Source organism: Aptenodytes forsteri, unplaced genomic scaffold (assembly GCF_000699145.1).
Source record: "Aptenodytes forsteri isolate BGI_AS27 unplaced genomic scaffold, ASM69914v1 Scaffold63, whole genome shotgun sequence".
Classification (NCBI taxonomy): domain Eukaryota; kingdom Metazoa; phylum Chordata; class Aves; order Sphenisciformes; family Spheniscidae; genus Aptenodytes; species Aptenodytes forsteri.
This window is the reverse complement of record NW_008794709.1, coordinates 1498388-1512921: the sequence shown is the minus strand read 5'-3', so window position 1 is coordinate 1512921 and position 14534 is coordinate 1498388. Positions and strand designations below refer to the sequence as shown.

The following is a 14534-nucleotide window of genomic DNA, read 5'->3' as shown; positions in this document are numbered from 1 at the left end:
TGCCTCGGCGTGCCGCTGTAAACCGCGTGTAAATTTGCGTGAGCAATAGGAACGACTGTCCGCAGGTCTACCACCGCTCATTTGGGCAGATCGGAAGCAGGTGGAAACAAAGCTTCAACACAGCCTTTTCTTCCTCAAAACAAGAGGAAGAATGCATTTCTCGCACAAATTTTAAAAAGCTAAATTATTTAAGTTTTTTTTTATTCTACTAAAAGTAAAGTTGAGAAAAATCTATGGCTCTACATCTTATTTAGAGCATTAACCTGCTCTGGGACTGATGGAGCGGAGCAGAGCAGAAAATCACCACCACCTTCCCTATTCAGAAGTCAATAAAAATGTTCCCCCTAAAAAACCCAGAAGGTACTAAAAAATTACTGATACAGAATGAGACACAGGTACTTAACAGTGAAAGACAGAGCTGGGATGTGGCGCACACCCCTTCCACCGAAAATAAAAGCATGCATCACAGCACGCCCCTGAAGACAGTGTATCAAACTCGGGGGCTTAGGGGAACTCAAACCCATAAGGGCCATTCCGAAGGCCTGACGAAATGCACACGAGCAGCAACAGCAAAGAAGAAACTGCTTTTAGAAGGAATTTCACTGGGGAGCTCTGTGCTGCCAAGTCTTTGCTTCTCATTTCATAGTGGCTTTTCTCAACCTCACTGGTATCCTCCCAGCTCTCCTACATGACTTGCTCCTTCTCAGTTTCTTAATCCTGCTTTCACGGTTATCTGAAGGAGATAACCATTTCTGAAATTCCAGCAGAGTGGAATTGCTTTCCAGGTACTTCTCATGAACTGCACCTTCAGAACTCCACAGTGTCTTCCTCTCCTACCCTACCTCTGCAAATACAATTTTACATGCAGCGGGATGACTTGCAGTGACAGATAATCCCTTCCAGGGCGTGGAGCACATGGGTTTAGAAGTCACCTGCAAGAACCACCTCATCTCGTGTAAACCACTGGTGTGTTAACATCTGTGAACCAATTTTAGGATGAGGCTCTATTTCTACAATATGCTTGTCAAAAAAGATCTACATCAATATAATCATCAAAATACAAATCCAGGCTAAAACACTATTTTTCTTGTAACTCTTTTTGTCCAGGAAACAATCATGCTAAATTCCAACTCGGGGAGGGGAAGGAAGGGTATCATGACCTATTTCCATTATGGGAAGAGCAAGATTTACGAAGGGATATCAACTGTTCCCTTTGATAACAGACATTCATCAGTAATAATGCTGACTTCTAAAATGGTACCTGTGCGGGGAACTGACTAAAATAACTCCTGCACCGGACACGTAAGAGCTGGGCAAATTCAAAACAAGATCCCCTCTCTCTGATGCACGCTAAGTATATTACGGTAACCTGTAAACACGATTTTCTATCCCACGTATGTGTCAAAGGCAGCTACACTATGTTTGCTCTGTAAATTCAAGTGCTGCTTTATTTACTTATTTTACTTCCATTTTACTTATTTAGAACAGTTTCCATATGGTGACATGCCTTTAATGACACTCATGACTCAGAAGTACTTGTCGATGTAGTCAAACAATGTCTATTGACATGAGTCACTGAAGTTAAATAAATGTTATTAAAAATGAGACAAAACAAAAGGCAAACATATATATCCAGCAGAATGATAGGGATCATCACCATTTGATCAATCTTCCCTGTGAGTTATATCTGCAAGTTACTTTGAGGTAGCGCTAGAAAGAAGCTGTTGGTCCAAGAGCATCCCTGCAAAAAGAAACATTCATGGCTTAAGTACCATTTAACCTTTTTGTATCCTTTTAAGTACTCTTTACCCTTTTTGGCCCGGTTCTTTCTCCCTGCCCGCTGACTGCAGGATTAGTATCCCCTCAAACCATCATGCTAAAGCCTTTCTGTTCAGAGAAGTGATAGAAAACAAAAACACTGCTCTTTTTGAAAAAATTAGCGGGTTTTGAGTAAAGGCACTATCTATTGCAGCTAGGTGCAATGAAGAGTTTATAAAACCAATACTAGATATTCTTGAAAAAAAAACCTTCATCAGGCTTCAAAAAAACCCAACTACATTTCAGCTGGGTAAAAGAGACAAAACACAACTGGAAGTGAAATATTGTGGCGTTGAAAAACTTGCTTTTTCCAGTGCTCCCACTGCAATCAGATCTTTGTAGAACTGATGGCAGACACCTGTATGATGTGTTCGGGTCTTTGTGTAAGCTAGCTAACGCAGGCCTGTAGTTGCAGAACAGCTGCAAGTTTATTCAGTAAAAAGCCTTCTAGCAGTCCTGATGCTCTCTCAACTTTCTCCTGTATTTGGGGTTCATGAGTAACACACCAATACAGGAAGATATTTTGCATTCAGTATGCCTTTACAGCAACGAGTGTGCCCACCACCTTGATCCCATGTATGCACTCCTAACCGGAAAGGGGAATAGGCTAGTAAGGCTGAGGAGACAGAAAAAGAGGTCAGAGCGCCACATTAGAACAGTGTCACATGGGCTGCAACCAACACACTCTGTTCCTCACCTCATTTTTCTTGTATGTTGACTGGAAGAAAACACACCCCCAACATTTCTCAGGTTTGGAGAACTAATGGCCCCTCTTCCACTGCATTACATAAACAGTACTTTGACTATACGGGTTCTTTACAGCCCAGAAGAGAAGGCACATGCATGTCTGAAAACAGTCTCTAATGCAGAGTGCAGAGACCTTGTTAACAGGTAAAATCTGCTGAAATGGGGTGGCTACAGATGGTGACTTTTTTGAGGTTTATGGACTGTGGTGATACAGTGGCAGACTAAGTGAAATCACATAGCTACGTGGGCCCCTCACTACACAGTTCACACACAGATCAACCTCCCAAATGCCAAAAAATCAGCATAGATACTCCATAGTATTTCTGCTGAGCCAACACACATCCTCAGCATCACATTTTTAACTGGTAACACAAGAAAAGGTTTCCACAAATTACTTGCTGCAACTTAAGTACAGTGTTAGGCGAGGCTATGCAAGCCACTCCAAAGCAGAGTACAACCCAGGCACAGACCTGGAAGCTGTCCTGCTGCTCGTGGTACTGGCCAGATACAACATCCTTTGCTTAGCAGACCAGCTTGTACTGCCAAAGCCCAAGCACCACAGCTATGCACTACAACTGAAGTGGCATCAAATCCTGTACAGTTTTTGAAGCTTTAACACTCCCATCCAAATTCAAGGGGCCTGCATCTGTCTTGAGTTTCCTCCCTACTGCAGTCCCCTGAAACAATTATATACATGCACACAAGCACTCCCTTTCCCACCCAGATTCTCTTTGCTCCATTTATTCCACTTTCTGTCATGTTCTCGTTAGTTATCTCCCTACCATCACCCTCCAAAGACTCACCAGTTCACACAAGGGAAACGTTCACCCAAGAAATCCATGTTCCCAGCTACCTTGCAATTAGCTCTCCCCAAAGCAGGGAAACAGTTGCTAAAACTGTGATGCTACTCCCCCTGCCCAGATGAGGCTTTTTGCTTTCTGTCTCTTCCTACATTTACATCTGCACAAAACCCAGGAAGAATGAACTTCCTGTAGTACCCCAAAAGCCTTTTCTGTTTTAGAGCATCTGCATTTCATGGGCAGGACTTTGAAAATACTCCTAGCTGAAATTAAACTGTGAAAAGAGGGAGGTTCTGGTCAGCAGCTAGAAGTGACCTGCCAGCACAGAGTTACCACTCTGCAATACAGTATTTGTTTTAAATTTAATAACAGCATATAGGTTATGACCACCACTTTAATTACATTAAGTCATAAAAAAGCCAGAGAACTTTATTCCTATCTGCCATCATAGCAATTATGGTTTAGATTGCCCCCAAAACACACATGGCAGTACCAAAGTGTCTTGACTAGCTTTAGTAGCTTCCACAGCTATTAGCTATGGTAATTTCCACTACCTTTTTTCTTGGAAGAGTATTCTTCCGTTTCCAGCCTAACTTATTTTATCATTAAGTACATTAAATAGTAAATACTTTTGCATACACATGGGCTTAAGTAGTCCCTACAACTGGAAAATACGTTATACACTTCAAGATGAGAACAGTTTAGAGGAAGCCACTCAGAAGTTGCTAGCTTAAAGCAGAACTTTCCTCATTGCTACCTCTCCTAATCTCCTTTGACTTGAATAGTGAAAGCTGTCATTCTACTAAAGTTTTATAACCTCATCAGTATAAAACACCCAAGCATGAAGACCGAACAAATTACAGAGATGTTTAGGATAGGGTGCAACTTAGTTGAAGAGTTGTTACTAGGATAGTTTTTCATTCCCGATGGGTTATTTTTCCTCCCTTAAACCAGAAAGTTATCTTCTCCAAGGATTTTTAGGTTTAAGACACGTATTATGTTACACCAGTTTCTTTGCTGTAAAGGGTCTGTTGAGAAGACTAACAACAAGAAGGGCAGGAATAAAATTGTCAGTAGGGATCATCCTTAGTCTTTGGAATGTTTGCAGCTATGGCAGCTGAAAGTTTGCCCTTCTGTGTATTTAAAATATTGTATTGATACAGCAATTCTAACTGACCTAGCAGATCAACAGTAGTTCAGTTAGCACCAGCAGACTGCAGGAGAAAGAGTGGGCCCAAGTGCTCCCATAGCAAGCCCTAGGAGTGTCTCCCAAATACACATATAATCTAAGCAAGCATGTTAAGAGCTCATAAAAGATTGCCTAGGTAACCTGGAAATATGGGAGAGCTAGTTTTTGCTAGTGTCCTGATGCCCATACCAAAGACAGGTGAAATACCCCTACTGCCTCCAGCTAAATTCCACAAGCCAGAAGAGAATGTGCTTCCATATGCAAGTAAAATCCCTTGCTGGCAGGTTTGCAGAAACAAAATTTTATTTACACAGGCAAGTCTATCTTTAGACCCCATTGAACTCTTTACATTTCTAGAATATTTACATGATTTCAAGATGCTCCAAGAGTAGAGTGATGGACAAAAAAAAAGATTACAGAAACTGTCAAAAGCATAGCAAAAAACCCAACCTATCATTGTGCTTTAAAACTTATGATCTAGAGTAATGTAGAAGTGTAATTTTAGCACCTTGGTCATAACGGTCATGCTATATAAGACACTTAAATAGCAGAGGGGATGTCAGAAGTGACCGTATCCAGAGGTTGCCAGTGACAATTCATGAGGGAATCATAGAGTTCTTCACTTGTCTCCATAAATTGTCTGTTCATTTCATCAACATCCAAGTAAAGCTGTGGATCTGAAAATAAAAGCCTGGTAAGTACAAGTGTCAGATCTTGAGAGGCATGCACACAAAAACCTACAGTAAATGCCTAATAAAATGTGTTTCAGCTAAATTTAATAATTTAATAGATTGAATAGTAAGTGTAGTAAGATGTTTGTTCACCTAGAATTTTAACAAACCGGACAAGTCCAGCTTCTTTTGGAATTTGTGTATTAGAATGCTAGGACTATATTGGTATTTCAAGCTAAAGAGCAGATTTAAGGGTAACTAACCATGAAACTCTCCCAAAATCCATTTAATTCATTTCTACTACAATATGCATTATGCAGGATAAAGTTTCTGAACACTAACACAAGATGTCTCTGTGCAAACCTTCCAGGCCAAACTACTAAGTTTTGTACCAAATCTTTAAGTGCAAGTTGAATCCTCCTTTTAGGACCTGCAATGTTAAGCTTTTACCTCAGGGTTTGGAAAACAAAGCTTTTGCCTATTAATGAGTTTAACATAGAATATGCTTAGCAGAATCGATACAAAGATATGACAAATTCTGTATTAGACCATTTTAGAAGGAGAATGAAGGCAAAGTTACAAGAAACCTACTGTGAAGTGCTGTTGACAATGTCCCATTCTACTTGACATGGTGTACGCTATCAGCTTTAAAATCCTACCTCATCTCAGCTATAACCCATAGAGGATCCCACTACATCGACTGAATTTCCAAGACATTCTTCATCCAATAGTCACTGGCCTGTATTGTTAAAGGCCACAAGTATGGCTAAATTCAAGTTGCAGTGATAGATTCATCATTACCTTCAGTTATTAGGTCATCGTTGATTTCAGTCATAGCTGAAGTTTCCTAAAAAAAAAATAAAGAAAAGAAGAAAATCTCGTAAGTTTAATCATAATCCATTTCAGAAAGCATCAAAGTTATTTTGGATTTGTGTACTCCCAAACCATTCCCTCCTCCCACAACTACAACCACAGCATGTCGCCGGCCAGGTGGAGGACACTTCGCTGAACCCTGCCTGTTTCATTCTGGCTTTTAGCCCACACCTTGAGGAGCTCTTACTGCAGGTCCCCTGCCTGCTTTCAAATGAGTTGGGATTTTTTTTGTTTGGGGTTTTTGTGAGGGGGTGGGGGGGAGTGTGTTGGGTTTGGGGTTTGGGGTTTTTTTTTTTGTTTGTTTTTTTGAAGAAAAATAGTTCAGGGTTCAGGTTGGAAGGGACTTCTAGAAGTTGTAATTGATAAATCGGCTGATCTAAGATAAGACCATCTTACAATAGTTCTTTAATTTGCTTTAAGTAAAGTACATCAGAGAAACAGGAAGAGAGGGAGCCTACACAATTATGCTGTCAGAACTGTTATTTGGCATACGGGGGAGTGTGTTTTGTGGTGGGGTTGGGGTTTTTTTTTTGTTTGTTTTTTTGAAGAAAACCATAGTATAGTTCAGGTTGGAAGGGACTTCTAGAAGTTGTAATTGATAAATCGGCTGATCTAAGATAAGACCATCTTACAATAGTTCTTTAATTTGCTTTAAGTAAAGTACATCAGAGAAACAGGAAGAGAGGAAGCCTACACAATTATGCTGTCAGAACTGTTATTTGGCATACATGAACAAAGAATGGGGTATAAATCTCTAATTCTATAGACGCACTACTTAAGCACTTAAAGACACCTCTGAATGAAGCCTGCTATTCTAACCTCCACACTAAGCAGAACACATGATTTCAGTTTTAGGACTTCTTTTTGCTCTGACTTACACAATTCATACAACTTATTATTTGTGAATTTTTTTCTTTAAAGCAAATGTGTAGTATCTTTACCTCAAAAACAGCTGGAGCCATAACAGCATCTCCTAAAGAGCAGTCTCCAACAGCTTGCATGCTATCATAGGGAGCATAGGAGCTGTAGTTGTAGTCAGCATAAGGATCATAACCCCACTGTGAGTAGTAGTTCTGATAATCTTGGTAATAATCATTATAGTTGTATGACTGGTACCGCTGGAATTCTGCTTTCAGCCTGAAACATGAGAAGTTACATACAGTTAGAGTTTGAGAACAATAAACTGTAAACCCAGTTCTGAAGTTAAACAATTTGCCAGCTTATGCATTTTGAAGTTGAAAAGAAAGCTTTTCTGAATGGTTGCCTAAGCAACAGTCTAAGTCTCAGCACAAGATCTCAGGTTTATACAGAAGCAAATGCTCTCACCTTCACCTATACCAGAAGTAATTATTTTCATGGATTAACTCGAGCCATGACACTATCTGTATTAATTTTATTTTTAGTACCTGTATAAGCAAGCTCCTGATAAATCTTTGGGCTCTGCTAAAAACTAATTTATTAAGACCAGAGAGATTTATCATGCACAGCTGCTTTAAAGATGCAGTCTTAATTAGCCCTTTTATCATTTGTTTGGTTAATACTAAATCTTATTATTTCTAGAAACAAGGGGGTGAAGTCAGATTCTGTTTCAGAGGAGCATCTGACACTGCCTGCCAGTTTGCCATGTCTACCTCCACCTGCTCAATTTTTAGTCCATGAACAGTTGCCAAAGTATAGCTGTCAGGTGAAGTCAGCCCTGCCATTATCCAGTATGAAGCCAAAGCAGCAGGAAAGTGACAAAACTCATTGATTCTTAAGACCAAAGGGCCAGCTGATTAGTTTTCACTACTCTCCCCCTCCTGAGTAGATTTTCTCAGGGACAACTTCACACTAAAGACAAGAATCAATGCACAGGTGTTTGTACTAAACCAGAGGTACACTACATGAAATACATTCAGATAACCCAGCTGCACATTCCAAGAAATCCTCTATGCTTAGACATTTCTTCACTGATTATGTACAGGCAGACCTCCTGTATTTGCAGAGTCCAATTTCTCTGCATCTCCACTTCATTACAGAAAAGTCAGATCTAGGCTTTTTGTCAAGAACGCAAACTAAAGGAGCTCGGAAATAGAGTTTCCAATATAAGCAACTGAGTGACAAACTACCCTCATGGCTGGATATTGATGCTAGGAGAGCATAGTACTCAGCCATTCAGAAACAGATATAGTGATGTGTATTTTAATACCTACATTAGTTTCATTACTGTAAAGCTACACATACATTCTAATAAACAGGTATTCTATTGGCTTGCTACTGTAGTAAACAAATGACTACATAATGTCTCAAAGTCTTCTCCTTCCTACTTCTCTCCTACATACATCTCTGTAGGAAAGAAAAATCTGAAAATACTGCTGACATTCTTCTGGAGAGCAGAAGTGAGGAAACCTGTTTCTTTGTGACCTCTTCTTACTTTCAAGATAATTTAGTCAGAGCAATTCTGGACAGTGCTCTCTTGGGTAAGACCATTTCCATTCTAAAGCAAAGAGGCAACATTTGCAGAATTATCCAGGGTAAAGAGAAACAAAAGCTGTTATTTTTACTATTTAACAGAACATACAAGCTAATCTCATGAATATACTGAAATTATGTTATATAAAGTTCTATTTTTGTCTGTTTCCTGGATCAAAGTTTATCAAATTTGGTATCAATTCTCTAACTGTTCAGAGACTTGAATTGCCTTAAATAACTGACTGAGAGAACTGAGCCGGCAGAGTAAAAAACCCTCTCAAAACCAATTAACTTTAAATTCCCTGCTGCCCCAATCACTTGAAAAGCAAAGAATAGTACTCTAAAACTGTTCCAAAGCAACATCTCCTTTGGCTTCTTCCCCCCTACATTCTGTATTTTTCCACTTAAGAGTTCCATCCTCTGCCAGCCTACTGTAAAACTAGCTACGTGCTACCTTGCCTAAACTAGAGAGAAAGGTCTAGAAGAAAAGCCCCCTAGCATACAAAACCACTTGTTGTCCCTTCTACCTTCTTCAGGCCCAAACCTGGAAAATATTTATGAATGCATTCAGCTTCACTACTATAAGAATTAAGGCTGGTTTCAACAGCAGCTAAGCCCAAGTTACACAATCTGGCTAGACTTAAGAGTTGGATTCCCCCAGCAATCCTGAAAAGTGGTTGATGAATCCAGGGAGTCAAAACATAATGCTTCTGTATTTTTGGTTTTGTAGACTGCATCGTGTGTACAGCCATTATAGCAAGGGCCACAGACTTTACAAAGGCAGAGCTACAAGAATCTGATTATTTAGAATTACTGTATCAATGCACAACTCATTTGTTACCTTTTAGAAATTCCTATGCTCAGCCGGATTCGTTTTCCCCCCAGACCTGGTGCATTCTGGCAGTCTTGCAGTGCCCTCATCTGATCACCTTGCTCACCAAATCTGACAAAGGCATACCCTCTACAATTTTCAAAAGGGAGAAAACAAATTCTAGTATGCATAACAGTTACAAAGCTAATTAATTCAATTTCTGTCTTCTACAAAACCAGAAGATAGTAGCTACTATAGCTTCCATTACCTAAGCAACCTCTCTGACATGTGCACATGCACAGAAGATGCTTTCACCAAATTAAAAACTTGGGCCAGAAGCAAAAACCTTGTTCTTTGATAGCATTAAGATGCAACTTGCTGAGAGCCAGCAAAACAACACATTTTAATTGCTATCTGTGTAAGTAATCAGACTCCATATTTCTGCATTTACAGCAGTTAATTTATCAGTTAGTATTAACCCACTCCTACCACTGTACAGCACTAACATGCTTTTTATACTTGCTTTCTCTTAAGTTTCTTGAATTAGTCTATTACAGCCAGCATTGCCTGAACAGCAAACTCGCTCATCCCTGCTTGACTCACTGCCTGGCCAGTATAACTTCTGCTAGGCTTTGTTTACTAATATTAATAGGTGCCATCTCCCAGCCCCCTAAGATTTGCCAGGCCTTACGCTTTTCTCCCACATGTAGAGAGAATTATTTTGTCTTCAGTACTGCAGATGACTAAATGGACACACTGCTGCATGTAAGCACAGCGGCACAGATCTCGGTGCACAGCTCTCCCTTTTCCCACCATCTAATTTCTTTCATGCAGACAGGCATATGGCTAAATTGAAGCTTATCACATTAACTGCTTAAACTATCCAGAAAGTTTCAGAAACGCAAGGATCTATGCTATTAAAAAAAAGTAATGCTAGAGACTAATCTCTCTTCCTGCCTCTGAAGAAAATGCAGAAACAGTTCCGACGCAAGTTCTTACATATTACTTATAGAAGCAAACATATTGATAGCATTACACATTTTCACAGGCATTACCTGGAATATCCCAGCAGGTCTGTTGCTATTTTGCAGTCAATACATGAGGGGTACCTCTTTAGGAAATAGTCATAGAGCTGGAAATCATCCACTTCTGGAGTAAGCTCCCCAACAAAGATTGAATAATCCGGTCTTTAAAAAGATAAAAGAGAACAATTATCAAGTTTGAGACTAAGGTAGCTGACTGCAGTATTAAGGTACCTAAAATATAAGCAAGTAGTTATCACTGGACAAATAAGAAGACAAAATCTGAAGAGTATTAGCTGCAAAACTCTGCTGAGTAACATACAGAACTGCAATGCCATCACTCCAGCATAAAGTTCTCAACTTGTCTGGGTCTGTTCTACTGCTTTCACAAAAAAAGGCATTTCAACACAGACCCATTTTATAAAAAAAAATTTAGAAGTTAGTTTGAAAAAGAAATACTCATTGTGTGAATGGGAAGGGGAGGAAGGAGGCACAAAAATACCAAAAAACCCTATTAACTCAAGTTACAGCCACAATTCAAAAGAGCTATGACTATTTTGCCACCACTTCTCAGTAATTATGAGAGAGACGAACTACAAAAAACTTCATTATTCTACTGGCAATACATTTCCATAAGCAATACTTAGTGTACAGGCACCAGATGTGCCATTTCAGGATTAAAATAAGCGATGGCATTCACTTGTCACTATCAATTTAAACAGATAAGGGGTCAGAGTTTCTCATTTCAAAAGGTCTTTACCTGACTGAACTACTACTAGGGACAAACTCAATTCTTCCTGGTTTTATTTTGTTCTTTTTCTTCCGTTTCTTCTGTGGTGTTCTCCACCAGCTGTAGGCCTGGAGACATTCTCTTTTTTTCGCCATTAAGTCCTGTTGGGAGAAAAAAAATCACCTTTATAGTATTTAGCCTCATTTACATTCCTCCCTCCCACTCCCCATCACCACAGGTGATTTCCCCATATTCACCTTGCCCTTGAAAGAAGCCTGGGGTCCCATTTCTCCCTCCGCCTCCCATGAGGGAAAGCAGCCTCTGGGGAAAACGCCTGGCAAAAATAACAGAGCCAAAGGATTGTATGAACAGCCATATTCCCCTGACTTGTCAAGCTGGCTAAAGGATTGACAGCTTCCTCTTGGAATTAGGGAAAAAGCAGACAGCCCTTCGATGTTGGCCAATCCTAAATGTTAATTAGCTTCAGGACTGGACTGTGTTCCGCTTGAGCTCCAGGACTCAAAAAACCCTGCAGCAGCACAGTCTGAGTGATGAAGAGGCAGGGAAATCATCACTCTTGCCTAGAGGAGATCTCAGCTGTCCCTATCTCACCTCACCTAGGAATTCTTCTTCTCTTATGTGAGATGCCTCTCCTCACTACCCAGCTGTGAGTCACTCTCCCAGGCCAGGAACAACAACAGGAGGCCGATTAATGGAACGTAAGGAGAAAGCAGACCAGAACAGGCACTAGCTTGGCTGAGGGAAAACTCAAACCCAGACGCAAGGCCAGGAAGAAAGAGGCATAAAAAGTGCCTCTTGAAAAAAAAAAAAGGGGGGGAAGAAAAACAAAAACCCCAAAAACCAGGTTAAAAAGGAAGTGGGGCAACTATGCAAAAGAGGAGGGAAACAACAGCTGTGTTAACACAGGTTGCCTCCCTCGCTTAAGATTCTGAAGAACGAGGATTTCCAAAAATAAGAATGGTGTTTCGCAGCATTTTTTTACTTACGCAGGCTTTAATGTTCTTCCTCTAGAACACCTCTACATATATCTTATATAGAGAGTGTTATGCGCAAGGTCCTTCAGAAGAACTCATGCTCATATAATCCAAACTGCAAAGCTTAATGTTATGCCCCCAACCTGCTTCAGTTGATATGATTAAGTGTCCAGAGGACAGTCACCAAATTACCGGAAGAAATCGTAGGACTAAAAGAACACCCAACTCAGAGCAAGCTAGCTATTTCAGCTTTACATTTACTAGGAATTCTGAGTATGGTTCTGGAATCCATTTAGGCACTGCAAGCCTGAATTTCTGACCAAATGATCTTACCTGGCTTGCCATGGTTCAAACTGTCTTCTGCCTTTCTCGAAGAATACGGCTGCACAGGTACAGTTTATTGCACTCCTTCAGCTGAAAAAGATGTGGGGGAGGAACAAGAAGATAAAGAATCTTAAACTTGAGATGAATTACTTTCAAAGACGTTCACCCCGTTAATTCAGAACTTGGAAATTTAAGTTCTGACTTGTCACTGCTAAAGCAGTGGAGATAAAAAGGATATATGGCCAATGGGATTATGATTAGAAGTCATCTTCACTCTCTTAAATCGTAATAGTTCACAAAGTTTTCCCACTGTTCAAAGCACTAGAAAATTAGAGAGTGCTTTTAAGTCACCTATACCTTACCCTTATTTCTGAAATAATGAAATAAGCCCTTAAATAATATAGTAATTCCGAAGATCCATGTTCTAAAATAGTTGAAAACAAGGCAACAAAGATAGAGACTTCAATGTTTTGTACAACCCCTCCATTTTCTCCCCTTTTAGCCAAATTAAAAGTTGATTTACTTGCACCACAAATTATACTGCTGAAAACAAGCAGCGGTACTTCCTATGTGCTAAAGAACAAGAGAAATAAAAGAGGGAGGAGGGCACAGTACAGGTAAATGATCTTTCTCTGCACCTTTTCCTAGGTATGTCTTCTCTCTTTTGCCTCTTCCAGATACACATTTCACTCATTACCACTGAGTGAGCAGCAACGAATGATCTTTTACTGCTATCGCTAAACCAGTGGATACACTTTCCTGAAAAGGTTATGTACCTCTTTCTTGATTCCGATATCCTTTCTTTGAGCTTTTTTCCCTAGTCATCCAACCAACATAAATCAGTGTAGACAGCAATTTTATTTGCAAAATATTTTGCATCTACTTCCACACATTCACCACTGCTGATTTTTCACATCCAGTGTTGCTCCTTCTTTGCAGATATTTGATTGCTGCAGTTTTAATTCCCATTTCCATGCAAGAATTTACATAATGTTTTATGTACTGGCTGGTCAAATCCACATAATACAATAAATACAGAGTGTTTGTAATGCCTTAAAGGCTTGCCCACACAGGGAAACAGTTCAGAGCACTACTTCTGAAAATCGATTAGGCTAACCTGACACAGGATAGCCATATACCATAATTAGAGCATCCATGCATGGTGTTACTCAGACTAACTATGCACTCCATCCCCACACCCATTCTGAAGCCAAGAAAATAGTCAAGTACAAACAAGTCCCTAAATACAGGCATATACCAGTAAGCTTAGCATATGCCCTCTTACTAAACCTAACGGTGCTCATTATAAAGAATTAGCAGCAGCAATTTTTTCCTGTTAAAGAAGGTCATTATTAATAAAAATATCCACAGTGATGTTCCTCTAATTCAAGCATTATTTTTTAATAAAAGGAACCATAAACTCCTGCATGCCCTAAACACTGAAATACTAATTATTGAATGCACAGTTGCATAATGCCTTTTCAACTTACCGCTCTTTATTCGTGCAGATTTAATGGAAGATGGCACACACTACAAAGCCGTTTTATTGCAAAAGACTATCAGAAGGCAAGTGATGCAATCGTTTCTCGATCACAGTTATCATGGACTTTTATGCAAAACTATGTTTCTGTACTCTTTCCTCGTCTGATCTTGACTGTCGCCTCTTGATCTTTTCACTACAAAACAAAAATATTTAAAAAGCAGTTAAAACAGCACGTATTAACATCGTATTTTTTACATTGGCTTTAACTGTAGCTACAGTCACAGCTAGCTTATCATTTAAGAAGTGGGGCAGCTTTAACCTCCAGAATTCAAGCACCTCCTTAATTGGATTACACACGCATTTTACCAGCCCATTTATTCCACGTTTTTATTATTATGTCTGTAATGGCGAAGAGGTGGATGAAGCCATTTATGAATAAAATCGCCCGTGCAAACACTGCTCACCCGAGCTCGGAGGGCAAGCCGCCCCCTTCTGCGTTAATTTCGCTCATAGGAGGAGCTGGGTCAGGGCGGCGGGCTGGGGGAATCTCCCAGAGCGCCTCAGGCCGGCGCGGTGACCCCAGCCGAGCCGCCCGACGAGCCCAGGCCCGAGGCGCAGCG

The 14534-nt window shown here is 40.1% G+C and overlaps 1 protein-coding gene across 7 annotated transcripts; it reads right to left on the bottom strand.

The window, feature by feature from the left end:
* Positions 1–1421: 1421 nt before the first annotated feature.
* On the bottom strand, positions 1422–14474 carry LOC103894344 (tRNA selenocysteine 1-associated protein 1). 7 transcript variants are annotated; one of them, XM_009273701.1, is made up of 9 exons: positions 12441–12522; positions 11370–11446; positions 11143–11273; positions 10416–10547; positions 9391–9510; positions 7040–7235; positions 6027–6072; positions 5063–5231; positions 1422–1741 (listed from the first exon to the last, which is right to left on the bottom strand). In XM_009273701.1, exons 2-8 carry the CDS (start codon positions 11397–11399, stop codon positions 5095–5097), a joined length of 792 nt encoding a protein of 263 aa, XP_009271976.1. In that variant the 5' UTR covers positions 11400–11446; positions 12441–12522; the 3' UTR covers positions 1422–1741; positions 5063–5094. The 7 variants fall into 7 exon arrangements, with proteins under 7 accessions (XP_009271976.1, XP_009271980.1, XP_009271977.1 ...); XM_009273702.2 differs by lacking the exons at positions 1422–1741; positions 11370–11446 and adding exons at positions 13922–14107; positions 14379–14473 and having other exon boundaries at positions 2193–5231; positions 12441–12521; XM_009273703.2 differs by lacking the exons at positions 1422–1741; positions 11370–11446 and adding exons at positions 13922–14107; positions 14281–14357 and having other exon boundaries at positions 2193–5231; positions 12441–12521.
* Between the last annotated feature and the right edge of the window lie 60 nt (positions 14475–14534).